The sequence below is a fragment of the Erythrolamprus reginae genome, chromosome 5 (assembly GCF_031021105.1).
Source record: "Erythrolamprus reginae isolate rEryReg1 chromosome 5, rEryReg1.hap1, whole genome shotgun sequence".
NCBI classification, from domain to species: domain Eukaryota; kingdom Metazoa; phylum Chordata; class Lepidosauria; order Squamata; family Dipsadidae; genus Erythrolamprus; species Erythrolamprus reginae.
The window spans coordinates 84,828,461-84,851,950 of NC_091954.1; the positions used below are offsets into that span (position 1 = coordinate 84,828,461).

Genomic DNA, 23,490 nt, shown 5'->3' on the forward strand with positions numbered 1-23,490 from the left:
CTGACTGCCTTCGCAGTGTTTATTACTTTTTATAGTTTTCAAAGCAGCAAAAGGTAGAAGAAAGTAACAGCATTTTTGTTGATGAATTCTCCCAGCAAATCTTTAAGAACATCCCATTGACACAACCTAGATGAGATTAGATTCCAGCCAGGGATAATGTCATAAATTCTCCTGGCTATGTGAACTGGGTGAGATCATGTAGGCATGAAAGGCCCATTAGGGGTAAGCAGTTTGCTGCACAAAACCTTCACATAGCCTCCATCTCTACAAAGAACAAATGATGGTATCAGGGGAAAAAAATGCAGTTCTTTTTAGTATAGGGCAACTAGCTCTAAGCTACAGAAATCCAGATAGCCATTAGATGGCAGCATGTTTTCTGTACCTAGTGCTTCCATATTTAATGTTTATCCTGGTTTTTGTAAGCCAGATAGGTTTATTGACATGCAATGCTGATTCTCATTTTTTAAAATATTGCCAACCAATTACTATCCATTTTCCCATCCATCCTTTCTTGTTCCCCTCAGCCATTTAGCACACAGTAGTACTAATGACATTGTTAAATAACGCGATAATGTGATTTGCTTATTTATGTCTTTGGATGCTATTTGTGTGAACCCGGTTATTGAAGTTTATAAACCATAGCTTGTGACTTAGTATGATGTGTGAATTACATAGCTTATATAACAGACCATGATAAAATGTGGCAAAGTACCAGTTTGATAAGTGAACCAAAACATTGGCATGTATTATTTTCCTCCAACAGGCTATAAATAGCTATTCATTTTCTAAATAGCCATTAATGTTGGATGTTTTTACCCATTACCAAATTGTTTCCTTTACAATCCAGACAAAAGGAGAGATTGGGTTAAGTTCCAGTTATCAAACCATGATTCATGTACATGCTACTTCTTGTGCATAAAATGATTAAAGATGGAATTATCAAAAGCTTTGTAACCATCCATGCTTATTATTCCCAGTATTGTTTCAGTAGCTCTAGCAGCTTCTATTTGATATTTCATATAAACAATGCTGACAGTTTGGTTACATTTGTCTCTTCCTTATTCCCCCCCCCCTATATTTTATCCAGTTTTGTTGCTACATATTTACTAAATAGTAACTATTTTAGATGTTTGCTAATGTTTAATAAATGTCAAGATAGATATTTTTGCTGACTTATGGCAAATGTGCTTGCTTTGATCTGAATATAGGAATTAAGTGGCAGTATGCTGGGTACAAACTAAACTGGAACTTACCTAACACAATTTTCCAACAAAAGAGTTACAGGCCTAGTACTGTATGACGCCCGAACTACACACTGAGCATTCAGAGCAAGTTCTAAATTATTTTGGGTCCAGCATATATCTGAACCAATGATCAGAGACATGTATCACGGAGGTTCACTGGGAGTTAACACATCCTAACTGAGGACCATTTCTTTCGTACTGTCAGAACTTGCATAAATGGACTAGATTAGAAAAATCTCATGAAGATGGGAAAGAACATAGCAATGACGCATACAAATAGAAGCATTATTTGAAAAAGATAAACTTCTCAGAATATTTGAAGATGCCAGAAAAAGTCCAAGTCAGAACAGCTTGGATAAAAAATACATATAGATTACCAAATCTGAGATAATTAACTCAACAAACTAATTGACATTTATTGAAAACTGATTTAGAAAAAGAGATTTAGAACAAGTGAAGGAAGATATATACATCATTAGGAATGTACAATTATATGGTACATTATTTTATGCGCTTGTTTAGCATATTTAAGAACTATCCATCTTTCTCACAGAGGGATGGTGAATAATGTATAATAAATATTAAAAACTTAACAACCTTATATAACCTTTAAAATGTTATTTTTAAGAAAACTAGTACGTTTGAAAATATCAGAATTTTTAATAGTTTAATGGAAGATATGTTAAGGTAGTTTTCTATTTGGAGGCACAAAAACAGAATATAGGTAGTTCTCAACTTATGACCACAATTGAGCCCCAAATTTCTGTTGCTAAGATGAGACATTTGTTAAGTGAGTTTTGCCCCATTTTGGGATCTTTCTTGCCACAGCTGTTAAGTGAATCACTGCAGCTGATAAATTAGTAATCCAGTTGTTAAACGAATGTGGTTTCCCATTGACCTTACTTTTCAGAAGGTTATAATGGTGATCATATAACCTTGAGATACAGCAGCGGTCATAAATATGAACCAGTCACCTAACATCTGAATTTTCCTCACATGATCATGGAGATACTGCAAAAGTCGTAACTGAAAAACTGTCATAACTCATATTTTTCAATGCCATTGTAACTGAACAATCACTAAGTGAACTGTTGTAAGATGATGACTTCCTGGAACCTTTCAGATAATTTGATCAAGGAACTGTTATTAAGATAATTACCACAAAACTATACATATATGGTACAGATAGTGATACTTTATGATGAAATTCCCTTGAGAATATAATTGCCAAACTGGAAATATGCAAGCACATGCAATTGAAGGGAATTCTCTAAATAATATCAATGTAGTCCATCATTACTATAATGAAAGATGATGTATTTAAAATATATATATATTAAAAGAAAAAGCAGACTTTACAGAAATAAGGATCCATATGGAATGTCCTAAAAGAAAAATCAAGCCTTCAGAAGGGTTACAAAAAATGATATACAGAAAGAAAAACTATTTATATTAGCAAATATAAATTGCTTATTTGAAATTAGATAAGATTTTGAAAGGAAAATGTTTGATATATAATGGTGCATCAAATCAATAAATCTGATTGTACATGCCGAAAAGGCAGTATTAAACTGAAATAACCAGTAAATCATAATAAAATGAGTATATTTCACAAAGCTTGTTATACAACTGAATTGGATGCAAATTGTATTAATCTATGTTATTTTGTGCAATAGCTATAAAATTCTACTTAAAAATAGACTTAGTTACAATAAACTACCAAGTAAGTACAATAAAGCTAATTTTGGGGATCTTATGCTAAGGAGAGAAAAGCAGTTTAATTCTTGAACCCTGCTGGTTTATCAAATAAAAATAAAAGGCTACATGGCTTTGGACTTAACTGAGAAAGGTAAACACCCATAATATTGCTTCTTTCAATAAAGGATAAATTATTTCCAGTAAAATATAAACCAACCTAGTTTTACCAATAGCATGTCTGTCTAGGCAATTCACAAAGGGAAGCAAAATCCAGAATTAGAGGGAAGAAGATTTGAAATATCTAATAAAGGAATCAAGAGAGGCTTGAAGGGATGGGCCCAATCCATGGAAAAAAGTATAGTGTTAGCCAGCAACACAGGAGGCACAGAGAAGGAAGGGAGCTGCATGAGAAGCAAAGAAATCCTTGCACAAAATGAAACATGAATTTTAACAGAGCTACCAAAGGGCAAGAAAGCCATAGACTGTAAGCATTCTTTCAGAACATGTATTATGCTCGTGAAATATGCAATACCATAAAGCTAGGTTTAAAAGTTAAGGAATACAGACAAGACTATGACAAGATTTATTATATTTTTGCAGCAGTAGTTAAGCATGCAAGTATTAGAATTCTAAGCTTAGAGGTGTTTCAGATACTGCACGGAAAAAACAACCTCTATGCATGGCGATCTGAAAAAGAAGATAGACCAATAATCAAATTTTGAAGAGACAAATAATAACTGGTATGTAAATTGCAGAAATGCACATGCAGGCTAAAGCTAGCATCCAAAGCATGGTTTGATAAACCTAATCAAATATTGAAAACATAAATTTTGATTAAGAAGATGCTGGTCCATATTTACATATGAGCCATGGAAAGATACATGCTTGGCATTACAAGACAGTATAGACAGACCTGCACATGGATTAGAGCAGTGTTTTTCAACCAGTGTGCCACGAGACATGGTCAGGTGTGCCGCGAAGAAGGAAGCTCAGGTTCCGGTCTCACAACTTTTTGCTGAGAGAGAGAGAGTGAGAGAGATAGAGAAAGAGAGAGAAAGAAAGAAAGAGAAAGAGAGAAAGAGAGTGAGAGAGAGAGAGAAAGCAAGAGAGAAAGAAAAGCAAGAGAGAGAAAGCAAGAGAGAGAGAAAGAAAGCAAGAGAGAGAGCGAAAGAGAGAAAAGGAGAGAGAAAGCAAGAGAGAGAGCGAAAGAGAGAGAAAAGAAAGCAAGAGAGAAAGAAAGCAAGAGAGAGAGAGAAAAGGAGAGGAAGGGAGAGAGAGAAATGAGAGAAAAAGGGGGAGGAAAAAAGAAATGAGAAAATAATTGAGACAGAGAATGAGAGGAAAGAGAGAGAAACAAAAGAAAGAGAGAAGTGACTCTTGATTTAAAGCATATGATAAAAAGCACCCAAAGAATAAGAGAGAGAAAAACCCCAGCCCTCACCTGTTTTTGGAAATAGTTCAAGAGTGTGTATTTATACACACACACACACACACACACAGGGGGGAGGAGGAGGCAGGGATGGAAAAAGAGAGAAGAGTGTCTTAGGGTGTCATTTTGTGTCATTTTGGTTGGTGGTGTGCCCCAGGATTTTGTAAATGTAAAAAAATGTGCCGCGGCTCAGAAAAGGTTGAAAATCACTGGATTAGAGGGGAAAAAAAGTATACATTAGCATCAAGAGGGTAAAATAATTGAAATGGAAATAGGCTGGTCACATAGCAAGAGCCAGGGTGGCGCAGCAGGTAGAGTGCTGTAGTGCAGGCCACTGAAGCTGACTGTAGATCTGAAGGTCAGCGGTTCAAATCTCATCACCGGCTCAAGGTTGACTCAGCCTTCCAGCCTTCCGAGGTGGGTAAAATGAGGACCCGAATTGTGGGGGCAATATGCTGGCTCTGTTAAAAAGTGCTACTGCTAACTTGTTGTAAGCCGCCCTGAATCTAAGGAGAAGGGCGGCATAAAAATCAAATAGATAGATAGATAGATAGATAGATAGATAGATAGATAGATAGATAGATAGATAGATAGATAGATAGATAGATAGCAAGAAACGCTGATGGCAGGCATTGATAGAATGAAACCCACTTGATAAAACACATCCATGAAAGAGACCTAAAACAATATGATTTGACAACACCAGCAAGTACTGTGGGTCCAATTGGCAAAAGAAAGCTAAGAATTGTATTGATTGGAAACATGCGGAAGAGACCTTGAGACCTCATCATTAAAGGAGCCTTGGTGGCACAGTGGTTAGAGTGCAGCACTGCAAGCTGCTTCCATAGTTCACCATTTCAGATGTCACCAGTCTCAAGGTTGACTCAGCCTTTCATCCTTCTGAGGTGGGCAAAATGAAGACCCAGATTGTTGGGGGCGATATGCTTACTTTGTAAATCGCTTAGAGAGGGCTGTAAAGCACTGAAGCGGTATATAAGTCTAAACGCTATTGCTATCCTGCAAGTGCATAGACAATGGCTAAAATGATAATGTTGATGATTTACATACAGCAATTAAATGTGGAGTACACATGTATATTCTGGGTTACGTTGATTTAATTGAATGTGCAAAAGGCAGCTTGGAGAATAAAGAAGTGGAAATAAAATATCGTGGGCATATTAGCCATTATTTTCAACTGAAAGAGAAAGGACAAAAGAACAGAGAGCTTGCTTAGTCAAAAACAAAGATAATATAGCTAATTAGGTTTCTAAGTCTCAGTGAGTATCCCCATGAAAGTTGGATGCCTAAACAAAGATGAAAATCAAAACAAGTTGTCATGTATACGGCAGCCAAAGGAAAATTATTATGCATTGTAACATTCAGTAAATCTAATCTAGCCAGTAAAGTTGGACTGCTACATAGAAAAGTCAGTGAGTCAACGCAAGTGGATTAGACACTAGTAAAATAGGCAGATACTTAAAAGGAATAGTTCATCTTTAAAAACTGACTATAACTAACAATATAAAATTTATTGTATACTGTATATAAATTCAGATTGGTTGAGAGATAAATCGGGCAGGAAATCAATTATAGAACACTTATTCTTTTATAGGGGCATGCTCACCCCAAAGTATTTTATTTTTATTTATTTTTATTTGTCAAATATATATCTGTAATATACATAGATATAACATTGCTTATATACATAAAATGGGTACTGATAAGAAGGAACAATTGGACAGAGACCGTAGGCACGTTGGTGCGCTTATGCATGCCCTTTAGTAACCTCTTAGGAATCGGGTGAGGTCAACAGTGGACAGTCTAACGGTAAAGTTTTGGGGGGTTGGCCCTCCACTCCTCTACTCGCCATACAATAAGCTTTCTAAGCCCAGGATTTCAAGTCTGGTTATATAAGGTATTCTGTTGTGAGTAGAGGAGTAGAGGGCTCTTGTAATAAAGTATCTCTGGACACTTTCTAATGTATTTATGTCCAGTATGCAGTGTTATTCCAGACAGATGAACTGTATTCAAGGATTGGTCTGGCGAATGTTTTGTATGCTCTGGTTAGTAGTGCAATATTACCGGAGAAGAAGCTACGTAAGCTTAGGTTAACAACTCTTGAAGCCTTTTTGGCAATGTTGTTGGCACTTAGGTCATTCGATATGAGTGTTCCAAGATCTTTGACAGAGTGAGGGTCATCTTCATGGTCTTGTTTATTCCGCTTGTATTTGGTGTTCTAGTTCTTTTTGCCAATGTACAAGACAGAGTATTTGTTGGTTGAGATTTGGAATTGCCAGATGTTTGATTTGCCAAAGGTTTCTATAGTTTAGTCAACAAAGCTATGGTTAGGAGACATCCTTATTTTCTGCAATGTGTGAACCCACACCCCTTATTACCAGGTGTAAGGGCAATGGCTTTGGTAGTCTTCTGCAGTATTATGATATGTTCTGTCTATATATTTGTAAACAAATAAAATTATTATAAAATGCCAATCATTTTCCATTGGCTTTCTTCCAAAACAAGTTATATCCAGTTTGGAGCCTGAAAATTTATAGTGCTGTAGCAATAATTCCTCCCAATGTATCTCAGTAGATGGAAGAGCCCTCATTGATTCATACAAGCTCAGAATAAACCGTCACCATTTATGCCATAACTCTAATATATTCTTCGTTGCCAGAAACCAATTTATCCACAGATATTTTCTCTGGAGGTAATTGGTACTATTCTCAAATTGGTCTTCCTATTTGTAAGTTTGTCCTGATCATCAAGTAAAATTTGCCTCCCTCAACATCCTATTATTAATAATTGATGGCAGCAACTCAGAATATAATATTATATTTATAATTCCCTATATGGTTATATGGCATTTAGAATTCTGAGGAAACACCATAAATCTCCTGTGGGGTCTCTTCCTTGAAAAAGATGGCTAAACAACCTAGTTTGAGGCATAGTTCCCTCTAAGCTGAGCAATGAGCAATCGCTCACTTAAAAATCATCATCAACTCAGAGTTTTCCAAACCTGCCCAGAAGCCGAGAGGGAAAGAGTGAGAGGGAAGGAGAGAGAGAGGAAGAGAGGAAGAGAGAGAAACAGATAGAAAAAAGAGAGGAAGGAAAAGAGAAAGAAAAAGAATGGGAGTAAGGAAGAGAGAAAGAAAATGAAAATCTAGTTTGAAACTAGCTCAACTATTTAAGTGGCATTTTGATATTGATAGAGTTGCCCTATTATGAGCTCACTGTTATAGACACACAGTACAGTATTTTATTTTAAAATTCTCTGAGGCAAAACAGGGTGGGTTTTTTGTTTGTTTGTTTGTTTGTTTATTTATTTATTATTTCTGTGCCACCCAGTCCCGAAGGGACTGCCGCTCAGACACTATACTTTTCCGCTCACCCCCCCAAAAAATTAGAGGGAACACTGGTTTGAGGGAAGGAATCAGCACACGATAGGAGACATCTTCCATTCTCAGAGTTTGGTGGTGCATCTCAACTGATCTCGCTTTAATGGAGTTCTAAGTAAAATAAAGAGAAGATGGCTGCCTTATTTCCATTTTGGAGGAAATTTGGTATGTATATCTACTCTGTTTCTGCTGTTCTCAGAAATGCAGCAGAACAATTTAGTAATGGCTATACTTAATTGCACAAACAGGTCTCAACTTGTTAAATGTTTATTTATTTCCCCTACTTTTTTTACCAATAACTCAAGGCAGCAAACATATTTATTTATTTATTTGATTTTTATGCTGCCCTTCTCCTTAGACTCAGGGTGGCTTACAACATGTTAGCAATAGCACTTTTTTAACAGAGCTAGGCTCTTACCCCCACAATCCGGGTCCTCGTTTTACCCACCTCGGAAGGATGGAAGGCTGAGTCAACGTTGAGCCGGTGATGAAATTTGAACCGCTGACCTTCAGATCTACAAGTAAGCTTCAGTGGCCTGCAGTACAGCACTCTACCTGCTGCGCCACCCCGGCTCATTATATGCAGTATACCTGTCTTCTATTTTACCCACAACAACAGTCTTGTTTGGTAGATTAGACTGAGAGAAAGTAACTGGCTTTCTTGGCTAAGATCGGATGTGAATTCATGGTTTCCCACTTTATCACTGGAAGGAGACCAGCACATACTGAAAGAATGGAAAGACTCTGAACTATATCTTCCATTATTCATCACTAATGGCCTGATGCTGGGATCTGCTTGGAACTGTAATCTCTTACTCACAATTCCAGCATATACAGCATGCTTTATATATGCTTCATCTCCCAGACTTTCCAGAAAGCAAAAGGCTGGTAATTTAGGCAGATTTATATATTATTTATTTATTTGTTTAATTTGGCTTCTATGCCGCCCAATCCCAAAGGACTCAGGACGGCTCACAACAATATAAAATTACAATGACAATGACAATAATAAAAAGAAGTCAAAGAAGAAATGAGCAATTACTAAAATTTTAAAAATGATTCAACAACACGTACTAATCATTCATACCAAATTCATATACAGTGGTACCTCTACTTAAGAATTTAATTCGTTCCGTGACCAGGTTCTTAAGTAGAAACGTTCTTAAGTAGAAGCAATTTTTCCCATAGGAATCAACGTAAAAGCAAATAATGTGTGCAAACTCTTTAGGAAAGAAGTAAGAGCTCGGAATTTGGGTGGGAGGAGGAGGAGGAAAAAGAGGAGGAGGAGGACAATCGCTGCTGAAGGAAGAAGGTGAGGTGAGGGGAATAAAAAAAATCCAAAACTTTAAGGCTTAAAAAAAAAAGAGAGACTCTGACGCAGTGAGGAGGAGCACGCGCCTCCCATACACCCGGCGCGAAGCTGCCTCTCATACACTGCGCCAGAGAGAGAAACCCAGGGGGAATGGCAGGAAACTGGCTGGGCCTTCGTGCCGCTCTCAAATTTCCTGGGAAATTTTTCCAGGCTCGGGTTCTTAAGTAGAAAATGGTTCTTAGTAGAGGCAAAAAAATCTTGAACACCCGGTTCTTATCTAGAAAAGTTCTTAAGTAAAGGCGTTCTTAAGTAGAGGTACCACTGTATATGGACAAGCTAGTGGATTGATTTCCCACAGATCTGGAAGGCTTCCAGTTTGGGAAGGCTGATGTGAACATTCTCTGATGGCTTGAGGAAGCTCATATTTAAAAACCTACTCAGAAAATAAATTCACAGCATAACCATTATTTAAGCATAATTCAGTTTACCAGTTTATATACTTTAGAAAATATGATTGATTTCTGGAATGAACCAATATATAAGCCTAATAGTGATTATTCATATCCTATTTTATTTTGTAGCTGAAATAATCTCTTCCTAAGGGTTAGATTCCTATATTATGTTCAGCCATATTTTTAAATCCCTGAAAAGACGTAGTGGCCTAACTCATACATTGTACACGATGTTGATGATTCACACATTACTGTAAACTAAGATTATGAGAACTAGGCTGCAAAACTCTGAAATTCATTAGTGGCACCAAAGAGTTATTTTTCTCTGCCCCATTTTTGCCACCTAGTTTTTCTGTCCTGATCTCACAGTAGTTAAGGGTGTTTTGTGGCCATACTGCAGTGTTTCTCAGCGACTTGGCCGTTTGAAAATAATCTTCAATACTCTAATGTTTGAATATGCATTTTTTAGATTTGTCATAATGTGGTCTAACATGTCACTTGATTATCCTGGGGTCTTACCTCCATTTTGTGTGGCTTCTTAAGCATAATTTGCAGTTCCTCCCTGCATTAACAAGTCATAATCTGGCATGGGACCAGATTACCTCCAGAACCGCCTGCTACCGCACGAATCCCAGCGACCAATAAGGTCCCACAGAGTTGGCCTTCTCCGGGTCCCGTCGACTAAACAATGTCGTTTGGCGGGCCCCAGGGGAAGAGCCTTCTCTGTGGCGGCCCCGGCCCTCTGGAACCAACTCCCCCTGGAGATTAGAACTGCCCCCACCCTCCCTGTCTTTCGTAAACTACTCAAGACTCATTTATGCCAGCAGGCATGGGGGAGTTAAGATATTCCTTCCCCCTAGGCCATTACAAATTATGCATGGTATGTTTGTGTGTATGTTTGGTTTTATTATAAGGGTTTTTAGTTGTTTTATTAATTGGATTGTTACATGCTGTTTTTATCATTGTTGTTAGCCGCCCCGAGTCTGCGGAGAGGGGCGGCATACAAATCCAATAAATAAATAAATAAATAAAATAAAATAAGTTTAGTTGTAGTTTAAAACTATGATTGGTTTCAATTTCTAGTAACTTAAGAGTGATATCTGTTTTACATGTCACTTTAAATCAGCATGTAGAACTAGTACTCTCAAAGACATTGGAAATTAGCTGAAGGCCAAGCATACTTCAATTTTCTTTATTTTTAAAGTGGGATTACTGGACTTACTACCTGCTAAGTATACTGTGCTTCTTATCTCTAATTACACTCTACTAGTGTATGTGTAAATTCATGCTATGTCAAAATTGCCTTGCAATTTCTCCTGGGTTTATTCCCCTGTAAAATAGATTTCTACTTAATTTTGTTACTGATGTTTGGTCATCTTGTCAGAATGCTCGAAAATGTTTTGAATTTTTTTGGTAGTACTTTAGCATGAGTTTTATTGTTGAGATGATCAACAATGCCTCTGCAAGTGTCTGATTTCTTTTACATATCTTTCTATTACTCTGAAGCCTCTCTGATGGTCCATGTGTTGTACTATGAAAGATTCTAACAGGAACAGCTTCCTTGTTGTTGTAGTTAGCTTTGGCCCAGCTCCTGCCCCAAGGACTGTGAATGTGGGGGAGACATCCACATGCTGCAGGCCTGTTTCCCCCCCCCCTGTGGAATCTGCTGATGAAGGCTCCTCTGACCAAGAAGACATGAGTGACAGGGAGGAGGAGAGTGGGGCAGACAGCTCAGAAGGAGATCAATTATCTAGCTCCTCCTTGGATTCAGAACAAGAGTTAATGATACAGCCACACATGCGGAGAGCGATGCATAGGCAACAACAACTGAGAGATTATTATCAAAGAAAATGAGGCCACCTGTGGTTGGGTGGGACTGTGGTAATTAGTGAGGCTGCTATAAATAGCACCCTGTGGGTTTGGCCATTGTGGAGGATTATCTGATCCTTGTGTTTCATGACTGCTTTACTGACTTTGACCTTTTGTGTGCTGATTTTTCCCCACTTTGAAACTAAACCAGAGCAAAGTGTGTTTCACTTTGTGAAAGAAGAAGGACTGTGAATTGTCTCACAGCTGCAAGCTAAGTATCACAGAACTGATAAGGGACTTGTACAAATTACCAGTTTGTTTGGAGATGAGTGCTCTTTGCTATGGTTTAAGTGAATTTTCATTATAAAGAACATTGTTTTGAATTTTCAAACGTGTGTGTGTCTGAAATTTGTACCTGTGAATTTTTGGGAGGAGTGTACCAGAGAGCCCGACAGAACACTTGTGATGTTTTTCCATGAGTTTTGTTGAAGTAGCATCAGAAGCCAAAAAGGCTAAGACACACACCTAGACACCTTGCTCACTTCCTAATTAAGTATAAAAATACCAAACTCAGCCTTTGAAAATTCACAAAATCCTATTTTAAAAAAAAAAAAAATCAAAAATAATTTATCTTTTATTAAATCAACAGCGAACTGGTAGAAATAATACAGGATATATTTTTTAAACACAGCAATAAATTCTAGCAACCTCTCTCCCATACAGTGTGTTTTGATAACACAGACCTTGAATTTTTTAGCCACTGGAGGAAGTGGAAAATATGTAAAACTGCTGCAGTTTGCTCACCAAAAATAACTCTAAACAGATTTAAAATCTGGACACTCTCTGACTATGAAGGACATTATTGTTGCCATAGTTTTGGAAATAGCTTCTCCTATATATGTAATGGGGAAATTATTTAAAGTCTTGAATATGAGTATGAACAAGGAGTTTCCAATATGAAGATGAGGACTTTTAAAAGTACAGTGTGTGTGTACATAGATAGATAGATAGATAGATAGATAGATAGATAGATAGATAGATAGATAGATGTTTTTTCTGTTTGTTTGTTTATATATATAAAAACAACCCAGGGCCATTTCAAGGCAGTTAATTTATTCATAGCCAACAAACTATGTTCTGCATGTATTACATGTTTTAATTTTTTAACATTAATTTTAAAAATTCAGCAAAAATATGTGATATATATGTTTGACACAAAAATATGTAACCCTTCCCTGGTGCAGAGCTGAAGGGATTGGATACTATAGCCTAGCTTTACAAGGCAAGGTTGCAGATTCAAGTCTCAGTGGGGATGGCTAGCTGATGAGGCCAAAATAAGGCCGAAATAGATCTATCCTAGTCTCCCTTAATTTTCAAATTCAGCAAAAACACATGTGACACACACACACACACATATATATAATTGATATCACAGAATGCATATGATTCATAAAAGAAAAGTCCAAAAAGATACATGTTTGCAACTTTATTTATTTTTTTAGTTAGGCAGTGATTGAGACCTGAAGAATAAGGCAAGATGTTGCCAATTTCTCTTGTACCCCAACATACTATACTTTTGCATTGAGAATTCAAAATACAGTGATACCTTGTCTTACAAACTTAATTGGTTCCAGGATGAGGTTCTTAAGGTGAAAAGTTTGTAAGACGAAACAATGTTTCCCATAGGAATCAATGGAAAAGTGATTAATGCGTGCAAGCCCAAAATTCACCCCTTTTGCCAGCCGAAGCGTCTTTTTTTGCGCTGCTGGGATTTCCCTAAGGCTCCCCTCCATGGGAAACCCCACCTCCAGACTTCTGTGCTTTTGTGATGCTGCAGGGGAATCCCAGCATTCCCAGCGAAGGGAGCATCAGTGAAATTGCAGCATTGCAAAAACACCGAAGTCCTCAAAACCCCACCTCCGGACCTCTGTGTTTTTGCGATGCTGCAATTTCCCCTCGCTGGGAAACCCCACCTCCGGACTTCCATTGCCAGCAAAGCACCTGTTTTTGTGCTGCTGAGATTCCCCTGCATCACCACAAAAACACGGAAGTCTGGAGGTGGGGTTTCCCATGGAGGAGAGCCTCAAGGTAATCCCAGCAGTGCAAAAATGGGTGCTTCACTGGCAACAGAAGTCCGGAGGCGGGGCATCCCAGCAGTGGTGGTGGGTTTGTAAGGTGAAAATAGTTTGTAAGAAGAGGCAAAAAAATCTTAAACCCCGGGTTTGTATCTCGAAAAGTTTGTATGACGAGGCGTTTGTAAGACGAGGTATCACTGTATAACTATAACACAAAATCATGCATGTGGGTAACATGATTTTTAAGGAACCCTTGGCAGAGTTAATACTAGGAATATATCTTGTGCCCAGACATAATACAGGTTTGTTGATTTACAGTTGACTTTATGCAAGTCCACATTGCAATCCTATGGCAGAAGCAGTTGTGGATCAAGTAGGAATACGTACTCCTGGCTATACCTTTTTAAACTCCTTCCTGCCCATGTAAAACCCCTTCCTTCTATGACCAACTGACCACATAAGCCTGCAAAAGCAGATGAGAACTGAAACAAGACACTTCAACCAAAGTTCCGCTGCTGATGTGACCTAGCCTGGTGACAACATGTTTAGAAACTAAACAAGCTCAGAGAACAAACCACCACCAACATCTACCTCCTGAGCTACAAATATTTTCCACCATTTCTAAACCCTTTGAAACCCTTTCCTCCTATTGACATAACCCAGAAAAAGGCATGTGCAACTTCCAATAGTTTTCGGTGCACATATATCTAGAAAAGCATAGATGCCACATGAGGTGAGAAGAGAAACACACTCATATAGACACTGGCAGAGCAACAGTGATTAGGTAGATACACATCCTGATCAGTATGAAGAAACAAACGCACACACTCTACAGTACTTTGTTTCACCAGGAAGCATCAGATGTAATGTGATGTAGGGAACATCAATAGCAAAAAAGTAGCCAGCATTTGTTCATTCTAGGGTCAGGTGCAGCTTTTCTCAACAATGACTAATTGTGTGAAAATGTTAGATGTAAATTCAACTTTATAACTTGTCAGTGGCGTTAGCTGAAAAGCAACATTGCAAATATGAAAACCATAATGAAACTTCTATTGTGGAAACAGCAAGATACATTCATGGTATTGAATTTACAGTATTAATATTTTCATATCCTTTGTTGTGTGTACATTAGTGTACTTGCCTGAGTTCCATTTTCAAGTGTAGCTTTGGGAGAGAGACAGAGAAAGAAATGGAAGCTGAGAGTAGTTACAATTTTCTAAGATCAGTTGCCTATGCTTTCTGACCCATTTCAAGTTTATATTAACTTTTCTACTATCTTAAAACCTTAGAAAAATTTTCCTTTGAGTCATTTCTAAAAATTATGTACAGTATTTGGTAATTATTAGCGCGTACAGCAAAGAAGAAAATATGCTCATAAGAACATTAACATTGCTTTGATTGATTGGCCAACAAACCACTTTTTCAAATGTTTTTTTTAATGACCAAGAACATATTATATTCAGGAAGCTGATAGAGAGATTGTGCTATTTCTAACATGTATCATTGTCCTCAGCAATCAGAACTACACTGACATTTGGCAAGGTTATTTGATTTTTTAAAATCTTCCTTGAACAGCTCTCCTCTTTGTTTATCATTTTAATACTGTAATGATTTACTGATTCATTAAGTGAAAAACAATGTTCCCAAATCAAGATCATAAAGTGATTCCAAATTCTAGTATTGTTTTGGACATGGGAAAAATTTCCTTATGACATCTTCCGCACCATTCCTAGGCCCATATTCTTTAATCTATTAATATATCCAATTAGAAATTAATTTTAACCAATTTACATAGGTTTTGAAAGGCATTCCTCAAGTGCGTTTTCTTTTATCTGAGCGGAATGAAGTGTGCTATGTATTCACAATGTGATAAGATAAAATTCACCTTTGGTTCTCATTGACTGTCAGAATCAGAATGAATTGTATTGGTAATATTCTCTGATATATACCTCTATCCTTGCTATATTTTGTTCAGTGACACTACTACCTGGATCATTCATTCATTGGGAATTTATGCACTGAGCTTTAATCATACCAATTCAAAAATTTTCAATATCTAAATATTGCATTCAGTTTTTAACTGCTTTGTATTCCTTGGTGAAAGGCTAGCATACAAGGCTTTTATCTAAATCAATTTTCCTTCCTCCTGGCTCCAATATTACATTGCAGTGTTTAACCCTTTGTTTTTAGCGGCTGCATTTTCTCCCAGATTTATTGTAAACCCAGTACCTCTTAGCATCAGTGCCTTCAATGCTATCCAATACTTCTTATTCAGTATTTCCAGATACCAGTGCAGTGCAGGTAATCATTGTTTAGCCATTTGCAGTTGTGATGGTCATGACCAGTCCTCATATTTATGACCTCTCCAAAGCGAAAAAAAGCTGAAATAATACCATAAAATTGTGATTGCAAAGTAGCAGCTACTTTGCTTAACGATTGAGTTGCCAATCCCAGTTGTGTTTACTAAACGACAGCTACATGTATGATACTAAGAACACAATTACAGTCTGCATTGTTGGACAAGACCTTAATCTCTTATAATGTCGCCAACATGACTAAAGATATGCTAGCTAGAGAATTTGAAATCTATCAAATCTGGACGAACAAAATTAGGAAAAATTGGAACATATACACAGCCGTTCTAGTGCCCCAATTTTGCAATGGAAAAGAATGGAAGAAAATGATACTAGTCTTGACAATGGTTAATCAGATAGCAATTATCTATTGCCTAAGTGTAGGTATCAGAGTAGGTATCTGGGACACCAGAACTGGGACAAGTGTATGTCACACTATATTTCGCAAATATAAAGAAACAAGAATTGCAGAAGTAGATGGTGAGACAAGAATCAGAATGGGAAGTTATCAAAGCCTCCCAGCCATAAAACTCAACTTTGAGAATTTTTTTAACTCAAGTATCAGGCTACAGATGGGGTAGGAAACTATTTACTAGTCACAGACTTGGATTTAAGCATCTGCCAGATCTGCTCCTTTGAACAGCAGGGCTTCTGCAGTGTGGAGATTTGAAAGGGCGCTGTTCTCGCATGGACCAAGATGTATGGCAAAACGAGTTTATTCCAGAATTTGTGAATCAGCCAATCTGCAAGTGAATGACAATTTCATTGCCTGCTTTAATCTGGCATCTGTTATTTCAGATCCGTTGGCTTAAATAAGATTCAGGAGGGAAGTGTTTTTAATAGGAAAATGAACACATGATCAAGGGGACACAATCTGAAGTTAGTTGGGGGAAAGCTCAAAAGCAACATGAGAAAATATTATTTTACTGAAAGAATAGTAGATCCTTGGAACAAACTTCCAGCAGACGTGGTAGATAAATCCACAGTAACTGAATTTAAACATGCCTGGGATACACATATATTCATCCTAAGATAAAATACAGAAAATACTATAAGGACAGACTAGATGGACCATGAGGTCTTTTTCTGCCATCAGACTTCTATGTTTCTGTGATGGTGGTGCTAAGAGAACCCATTTCAAAATGCCACATTCTCCCTTTTCCTAAAATAAGATATCTTTGGAACAATGTTAGAATAGGTGGTACCTCCTAGAACAAGAATGAAGTAACCAAGAGGATTGGTCCCATGTGGGAGAATTATTGCCTCTGAGATAATGGGTAAGGAAGTTTAACAGATGTTATATAAGTTACCACTGCTTCAAGGGGAAAGCAACATTTTAACATGAAAAGACTAAAGATGAAATAAAGTTGATCAGGTACATATTTGGGAGGAGAGGAAGGCAAGAAAAACAAAATGCACAGGTACAGTATATGTGGTACATTGCTCAACATAGTAACTATGAGAGGGATCTTGGAGTCTTAGTGGACAGCCATTTAAATATGAGCCAGCAGTGTGCAGCAGCTGCCAAAAAAGCCAACACAGTTCTAGGCTGCATTAACAGGATAGAATCAAGATCACATGAAGTGTTAATACTACTTTATAAAGCCTTGGTAAGGCCTTCTCCTGCACGAATCCCAGAGACCAGTTAGGTCCCACAGAGTGGGTCTTCTCCGGGTCCTGTCAACTAAACAATGTCACTTGGCGGGACCCAGGGGAAGAGCCTTCTCTGTGGTGGCCCTGGCCCTCTGGAACCAACTCCCCCCAGAGATTAGAATTGCCCCCACCCTCCTTGCCTTTCGTAAGCTTAAGACCCACCTCTGCCGCCAGGCATGGGGGAATTGAGATATTCTTTCCCCCTAGGCCTTTACAATTTTATGCATGGTATGTCTGTACGTATGTTTGGTTTTATAATAAGGGTTTTTAACTGTTTTAGTATTGGATTATTATTATATGCTGTTTTATTGCTGTTGTTAGCCACCCTGAGTCTGCGGAGAGGTGCGGCATACAAATCCAATAAATAAATGAATAAATGAATAAATGAATAAATGAATAAATAAATAAATAAATAAAAAACTGCATTCAGTTTTGGTCGCCATGATGCAAAAAGGATATTGAGACTCTAGAAAAAGTGCAGAGAAGAGCAACAAAGATGATTAGGGGACTGCAGGCTAAAACATATGAAAAATGGTTGCAGGAATTGGGCATGGCTAGTTTAATGAAAAGAAGGACCAGGGGAGACATGATAGCAGTGTTCCAGTATCTCAGGGATAGTCACAAAGAAGAAGGAGTAAACCTATTCTCCAAAGCATCTGAGGGTAGAACAAGAAGCAATGGGTGGAAACTAAACAAGGAGAGAAGTAACTTAGAACTAAGGAGAAAATTCCTGACAGTCAGAACGGTTGATCAGTAGAACAACTTGCCTCCAGAAGTTGTGAATGCCCCAGCACTGGAAGTTTTTAAGCAGATGTTGGATAACCATCTGTCTGAAGTAGTGTAGGGTTTCCTGCCTAAGCAGGGGCTTGGACCAGAAGACCTCCAAGGTCCCTTCCAACTCTGTTGTTATCATTAGCATTATTATTATAAAAGCATGAAGATAGGAGGTTGCCCTATGTGTAGATGAAAGTGGGGAAAGGATTTCTGTTTTTGTGTATACATCTTGACTTGAGATTATGACACATTTCATCTATTCCTCTCATATTTCTCCAGTTAAAACTTTGGCTTCCAATTAAATTAATGTTATAGCTTCTTGCTAACTTATTATGCACCTGACCTCCTACTGTTGAATTGGTGCTATTTTGGTTTCTTGCCATCTTGCCTTTCATTATTTCTATTTATTTGTCCTCTTCTTTCCTCTAAAATTACTTAGATCTACAAGGATTTTTATCTTCTCTTTGTTCTTGTGGTCACAGTTCACTGTGTTAAAGCATTATCTTGTTTTGGCTATCTTCCAGCATTTCTTCCTCTTACATTGTCTGACTGCTGGGCGTTGATTTTGACTTTTCACTTGAGTTTCACTGAGGCATCAAAGGTAGCTGTTTTATTATTTTGTTCCTTATAACGTAGACTTTTATTTAGTAGTTATAGGCCTTATTATCACCATTATTAGGCAGCTTAGGGCTATTAGGACTTCTTTGTTACAAGCAAGTAAATATAAAGCATCAGAAGTAAGGGTAGAATAAATAAATATATTCATTACTTTAAGACAGCATAAAAATGTATTCTGCAACCATATCCTAAGATTTTACCTATTCTTACAGATATAATTTACATATTTAATACATTTTTATTTTCATTCTAGTTATTTCATCTCATTTTAGTTTCTGTATGTTTTATCTATGTGCCTCATTTGATATACAAATTGCAACAAATTGATGGACCCAATTTTCATATGAATACTTTAAAACTGGGATCTATATTCAAAGATCATAACTAAGAAGCAATTTATGGGAAACACTCCTTCCCATAAACAAAGGGATTTCAAATTTCCAATAAAGGATTTAAATACAACGTAACTGAATGGAAATGAATGAAGCTTCAAAGCATTTGAGTTGTGACTTGACAGAATCAAATATAAAATGACATTATCTTCAACTCTTTTGTTTGCATGCTTCAAGAGTTCATGTGGACTCTTGTTAGAACCTTCTTTTTATAGAAAAATAAATCAAACTCTATCACTTTTAGGGACTTGGTTTGATGTATATGTTCATTACGATACAAAAGAAAATGTTGATACTTGTTCTGTCAGGCTCTCTGGTAGAATCCTCCGAAAAATTCACAGGTACAAATTTCAGACACACACACATTTGAAAATTCAAAACAATGTTCTTTATAATGAAAATTCAAATAAACTAAGCTGTCTTTTGGTATAGCAAAGAGCACTTGTCTCCAAACAAACTGGTAATTTATACAAGTCCCTTATCAGTTCTGAGATACTGTACTTAGCTTGCAGCTGTGAGGTAATTCACAGTCCTTCTTTCACAAAGTGAAACCCACTTTGCTCTGGTTTAGTTTCAAAGCGGGGAAAAATCAGCACACAAAAAGTCAAACTCAGTAAAGCAGTCATGAAACACAACGATCAGATAATCCTCCACAATGGCCAAACCCACAGGCTGCTATTTATAGCAGCCTCACTAATTACCACAGCCCCACCCAACCACAGGTGGCCTCATTTTCTTTGATAATAATCTCTCAGTTGTTGTTGCCTATGCATCGCTCTCCGCATGCGTGGCTGTATCATTAACTCTTGTTCTGAATCCAAGGAGGAGCTAGATAATTGATCTCCTTCTGAGCTGTCTGCCCCACTCTCCTCCTCCCTGTCACTCATGTCTTCTTGGTCAGAGGAGCCTTCATCAGCAGATTCCACTGGGGGGGGGGCAAAACAGGCCTGCAGCATGTGGATGTCTCCCCCACATCCACAGTCCTTGGGGCAGGAGCTGGGCCAGAGCTCACCACAACAATACTCTAAGTAGATGCAGAGAAGATAAATAAAAATAGGGAACTGGAGGGTAAATAGTTGCAGAAGAGAAGGACTACAAATGACTTATTCTCCAAAGCACCTAAGATCAAAATAAGAAGTAATGGATAGAAACTCATCAAAGAGAGATACAGCCTAGAACTAAGAAGGAATTTCCTGCTTGGCAGAACAACTAACCAGTAGAATGGCTTTCCTCCAGAAATCACGGGTGCTCCATCGCTGTACGTTTTTAAGAAGAGATTGGACAACCATTTGTCTAGAAGTCTCCTGCTTAAGCAGAGGATTGGACTAGAAGACCCCAGGGCCTCTTCAAATCTGTTATTCTGTTATTCTTTATTCTCTGCCTTACCAGAGAAGGAAAATACAGCCCATCTTTAACTATGGAACTGTATCTTCAGAGATAATATGTCTATCTCACTCAATTGCAGAACAAGAGCTCTTACACATTTGCTGAATTACAGTCCTATGATGGCTATCATGACTCAAACTGTATGTTAATCGGAACCCTCAATTTTGTCACTGTTCTGTCAGTCCATTATCCACATGCTGTAACAAGTATGGGTACTTAATATTCTTGTTTCATCAGGACAATTTTTGTAGCAGTGCAATCTGAAGCAAGTATATGGATGCTGATAATCTGTGGATAATTTTAATAAATGCCAATTTGATAGTGGTTTTTAATCGGTTATGAGTCTCTGGGATTGCCTTCTGCCACACAAATCCCAGCGACCAGAGGTCCGGGTCCCGTCAACTAAACAGTGCTGTTTAGCGGGACCCAGGGGAAGAGCCTTCTCTGTGGCGGCCCCAGCCCTCTGGAACCAACTCCCCCCAGAGATTAGAATAGCCCCCACCCTCCTTGCCTTTCGTAAGCTCCTTAAAACCCACCTCTGGCATGGGGGGACTGAGATATTCTTTTCCCCTAGGCTTCTACAATTTATGCATGGTATGTTTGTATGTATGATTGGTTTTATAACAAGAGTTTTTAGCTGTTTTTAGTATTGGATTGTCACGTGTTGTTTTTACCACTGTTGTTAGCCACTCCGAGTTCACGGAGAGGGGCGGCATATAAATCCAATAAATAAATAAATAAATACCACTTTATCCTCACTATTATTATTAGTTTTTCTCACCATTGCTATCACTCATCTCCATCCCCTTAGGACTGTATGACTGTAACTTGTTGCTTGTATCCTTACAATTTATATTAATATTGATTGTTTCTTGATTGCTTACTTGAACCTATCACTAAGTATTGTACCGCATGACTCTTGACAAATGTATATTTTCTTTTATATATACTGAGCACATGCACCAATGACAGTTCTTTGTGTGTCCAATCACACTTGGCCAATAAAGAATTCTATTCTGTTCTATTCTATTCTATTCTATATAAGAAATATAAAATATTGATTGTGCTCATAATTTCTGGTATTATAAGACAAATTCAGTCCTTAGGAAGCCTTGATGTTATAATAAATAAAGCAGGATTTGTTAGTTACAAATGACTAATGGATTTGGAAACTTAGAAATAGATCACTCATGTTACTAAAATTATATTTGTTATTTTCTCTTTCCCCAGTAGTACGATGTAATCTCCTTTGAACTGAGCTCCATCTTGTGGTCACACGTACAAGACTAAGATACTGTAATGCAAGAATAAGAGACAATAAGGAAGTAGGTCATAACAGGAAAATCGCATTTAGAGATTCATGCAATACATTCTGTATCAGGTAATTTCAAGGCATTAATTATTCCAGTGATTAAGCTAATTCAGATGCCCAGAAAACATCTGTAGTCAAACTTGCAAGTTGCATATAAATGCATCTAAATATCTAGATTCAGGAGAATTCTGTTTTCCTGCTGCATATGGAAGAAGATCTAGGCAGAATTGATTAATTGAACAATGAACATTCCACTCAACACTCTTTCTATTGAATATTCTTTTTTTGCATATTGGCCTTCAAATGTGTAGAGATAGATAGATAAATATGATGATGATAATAATGATGATAGATAGATAGATAGATAGATGTCCAATAGAAAAATGAAAATATGCAGTGAAAAATATTTTGCCTCCTGAAATCCTAGCAATTACACATTGTTTTTAAAAATTAAAAATAGTTGCTAAAATGGAGATGCATACATTTTGTGAATATAGGTGTTACTGTATAAAAAGAACATTATAACCATCAAAGTCATTCAACCTTCCTTGAAGATTGTTTATGGAGTTTATTATTGAACTATAGAGCAAATAATTTCAACTGTGAAAATAATGATACGTAGCATGATCTACCACAGTTGGCAGTGAACAGGAATTCCAACATGTAAATTTAGTTTTCGTAATGAGAATTTATATAACGGTTATTCATGCACCTATAATCTTGCTTACTTCCTCACACATTCCCAAACTTCTAAAAACTATCTGAGGAGAGACACTGTAGCCTGAACTTGCAAAAATGAATCCCATTCAGCTAAATCCCATTCAGCGGTTCAAATCTCATCACCGGCTCAAGGTTCACTCAGCCTTCCATCCTTCCGAGGTGGGTAAAATGAGGACCCGGATTGTGGGGGCAATAGCCTAGCTCTGTTAAAAAAAAGTGCTATTGCTAACATGTTGTAAGCCGCCCTGAGTCTAAGGAGAAGGGCGGCATAAAAATTGAATAGATAGATGGATAGATAGATAGATAGATAGATAGATAGATAGATAGATAGATAGATAGATAGATAGATAGATAGGATAGGATAGGATAGGATAGGAGTGGAGTGGAGTGGAGTGGAGTGGAGTGGAGTGGAGTGGAGTGGAGTGGAGTGGAGTGGAGTGGAATGGAATGGAATGGAATGGAATGGAATAGAATATTATTGGCCAAGTGTGATTGGACACACAAGGAGTTTGTCTTGGTGCATATGATCTTCGTGTACATAAAATAAAATGTAAGTTCCATTTTGGATACTTCTTGTTTTCACTGTATGAGAATCCTCTTCCTCTCCCATCTGATGGCTCAGTTCTCCTTACTTACTGTTGAAAAAATGCATTTGAGCTAAGGGCACATTCCATCTTTTGGGGCATGACAAGGATTAGTCAAGAAAAAGTAGGCAGTACTATCCAAGAGCCACATACCAGGGATATATATTCATATGTATTACATAAATTTTATAAACATACGTACATGAATAAGTACATGATTAAATAAATGTATACTAGAAATGTCCATGAGACAAGGATAGAGGAAATACCATAGGAAGGA

At 37.4% G+C, this 23,490-nt stretch overlaps 1 protein-coding gene across 3 annotated transcripts in view; it reads left to right on the forward strand.

Moving 5' to 3' along the window:
* ZBTB38 (zinc finger and BTB domain containing 38) overlaps window positions 1-23,490 on the forward strand; it is a 33,819-nt gene that overhangs the window by 2,279 nt on the left and 8,050 nt on the right. Inside the window, exons 1-2 of one of the 3 annotated variants that reach the window (XM_070754091.1) lie at window positions 18,720-18,799; window positions 21,825-21,975. The exons of 1 other annotated variant lie outside the window; for it this stretch is intronic. In XM_070754091.1, coding sequence (XP_070610192.1) covers window positions 21,955-21,975 — 21 coding nt within the window. In that variant the 5' untranslated portion in view covers window positions 18,720-18,799; window positions 21,825-21,954. Of the gene's footprint in view, window positions 1-18,719; window positions 18,800-21,824; window positions 21,976-23,490 lie in introns of those variants that run through there. One more of the 3 variants, XM_070754092.1, reaches the window with a different exon arrangement.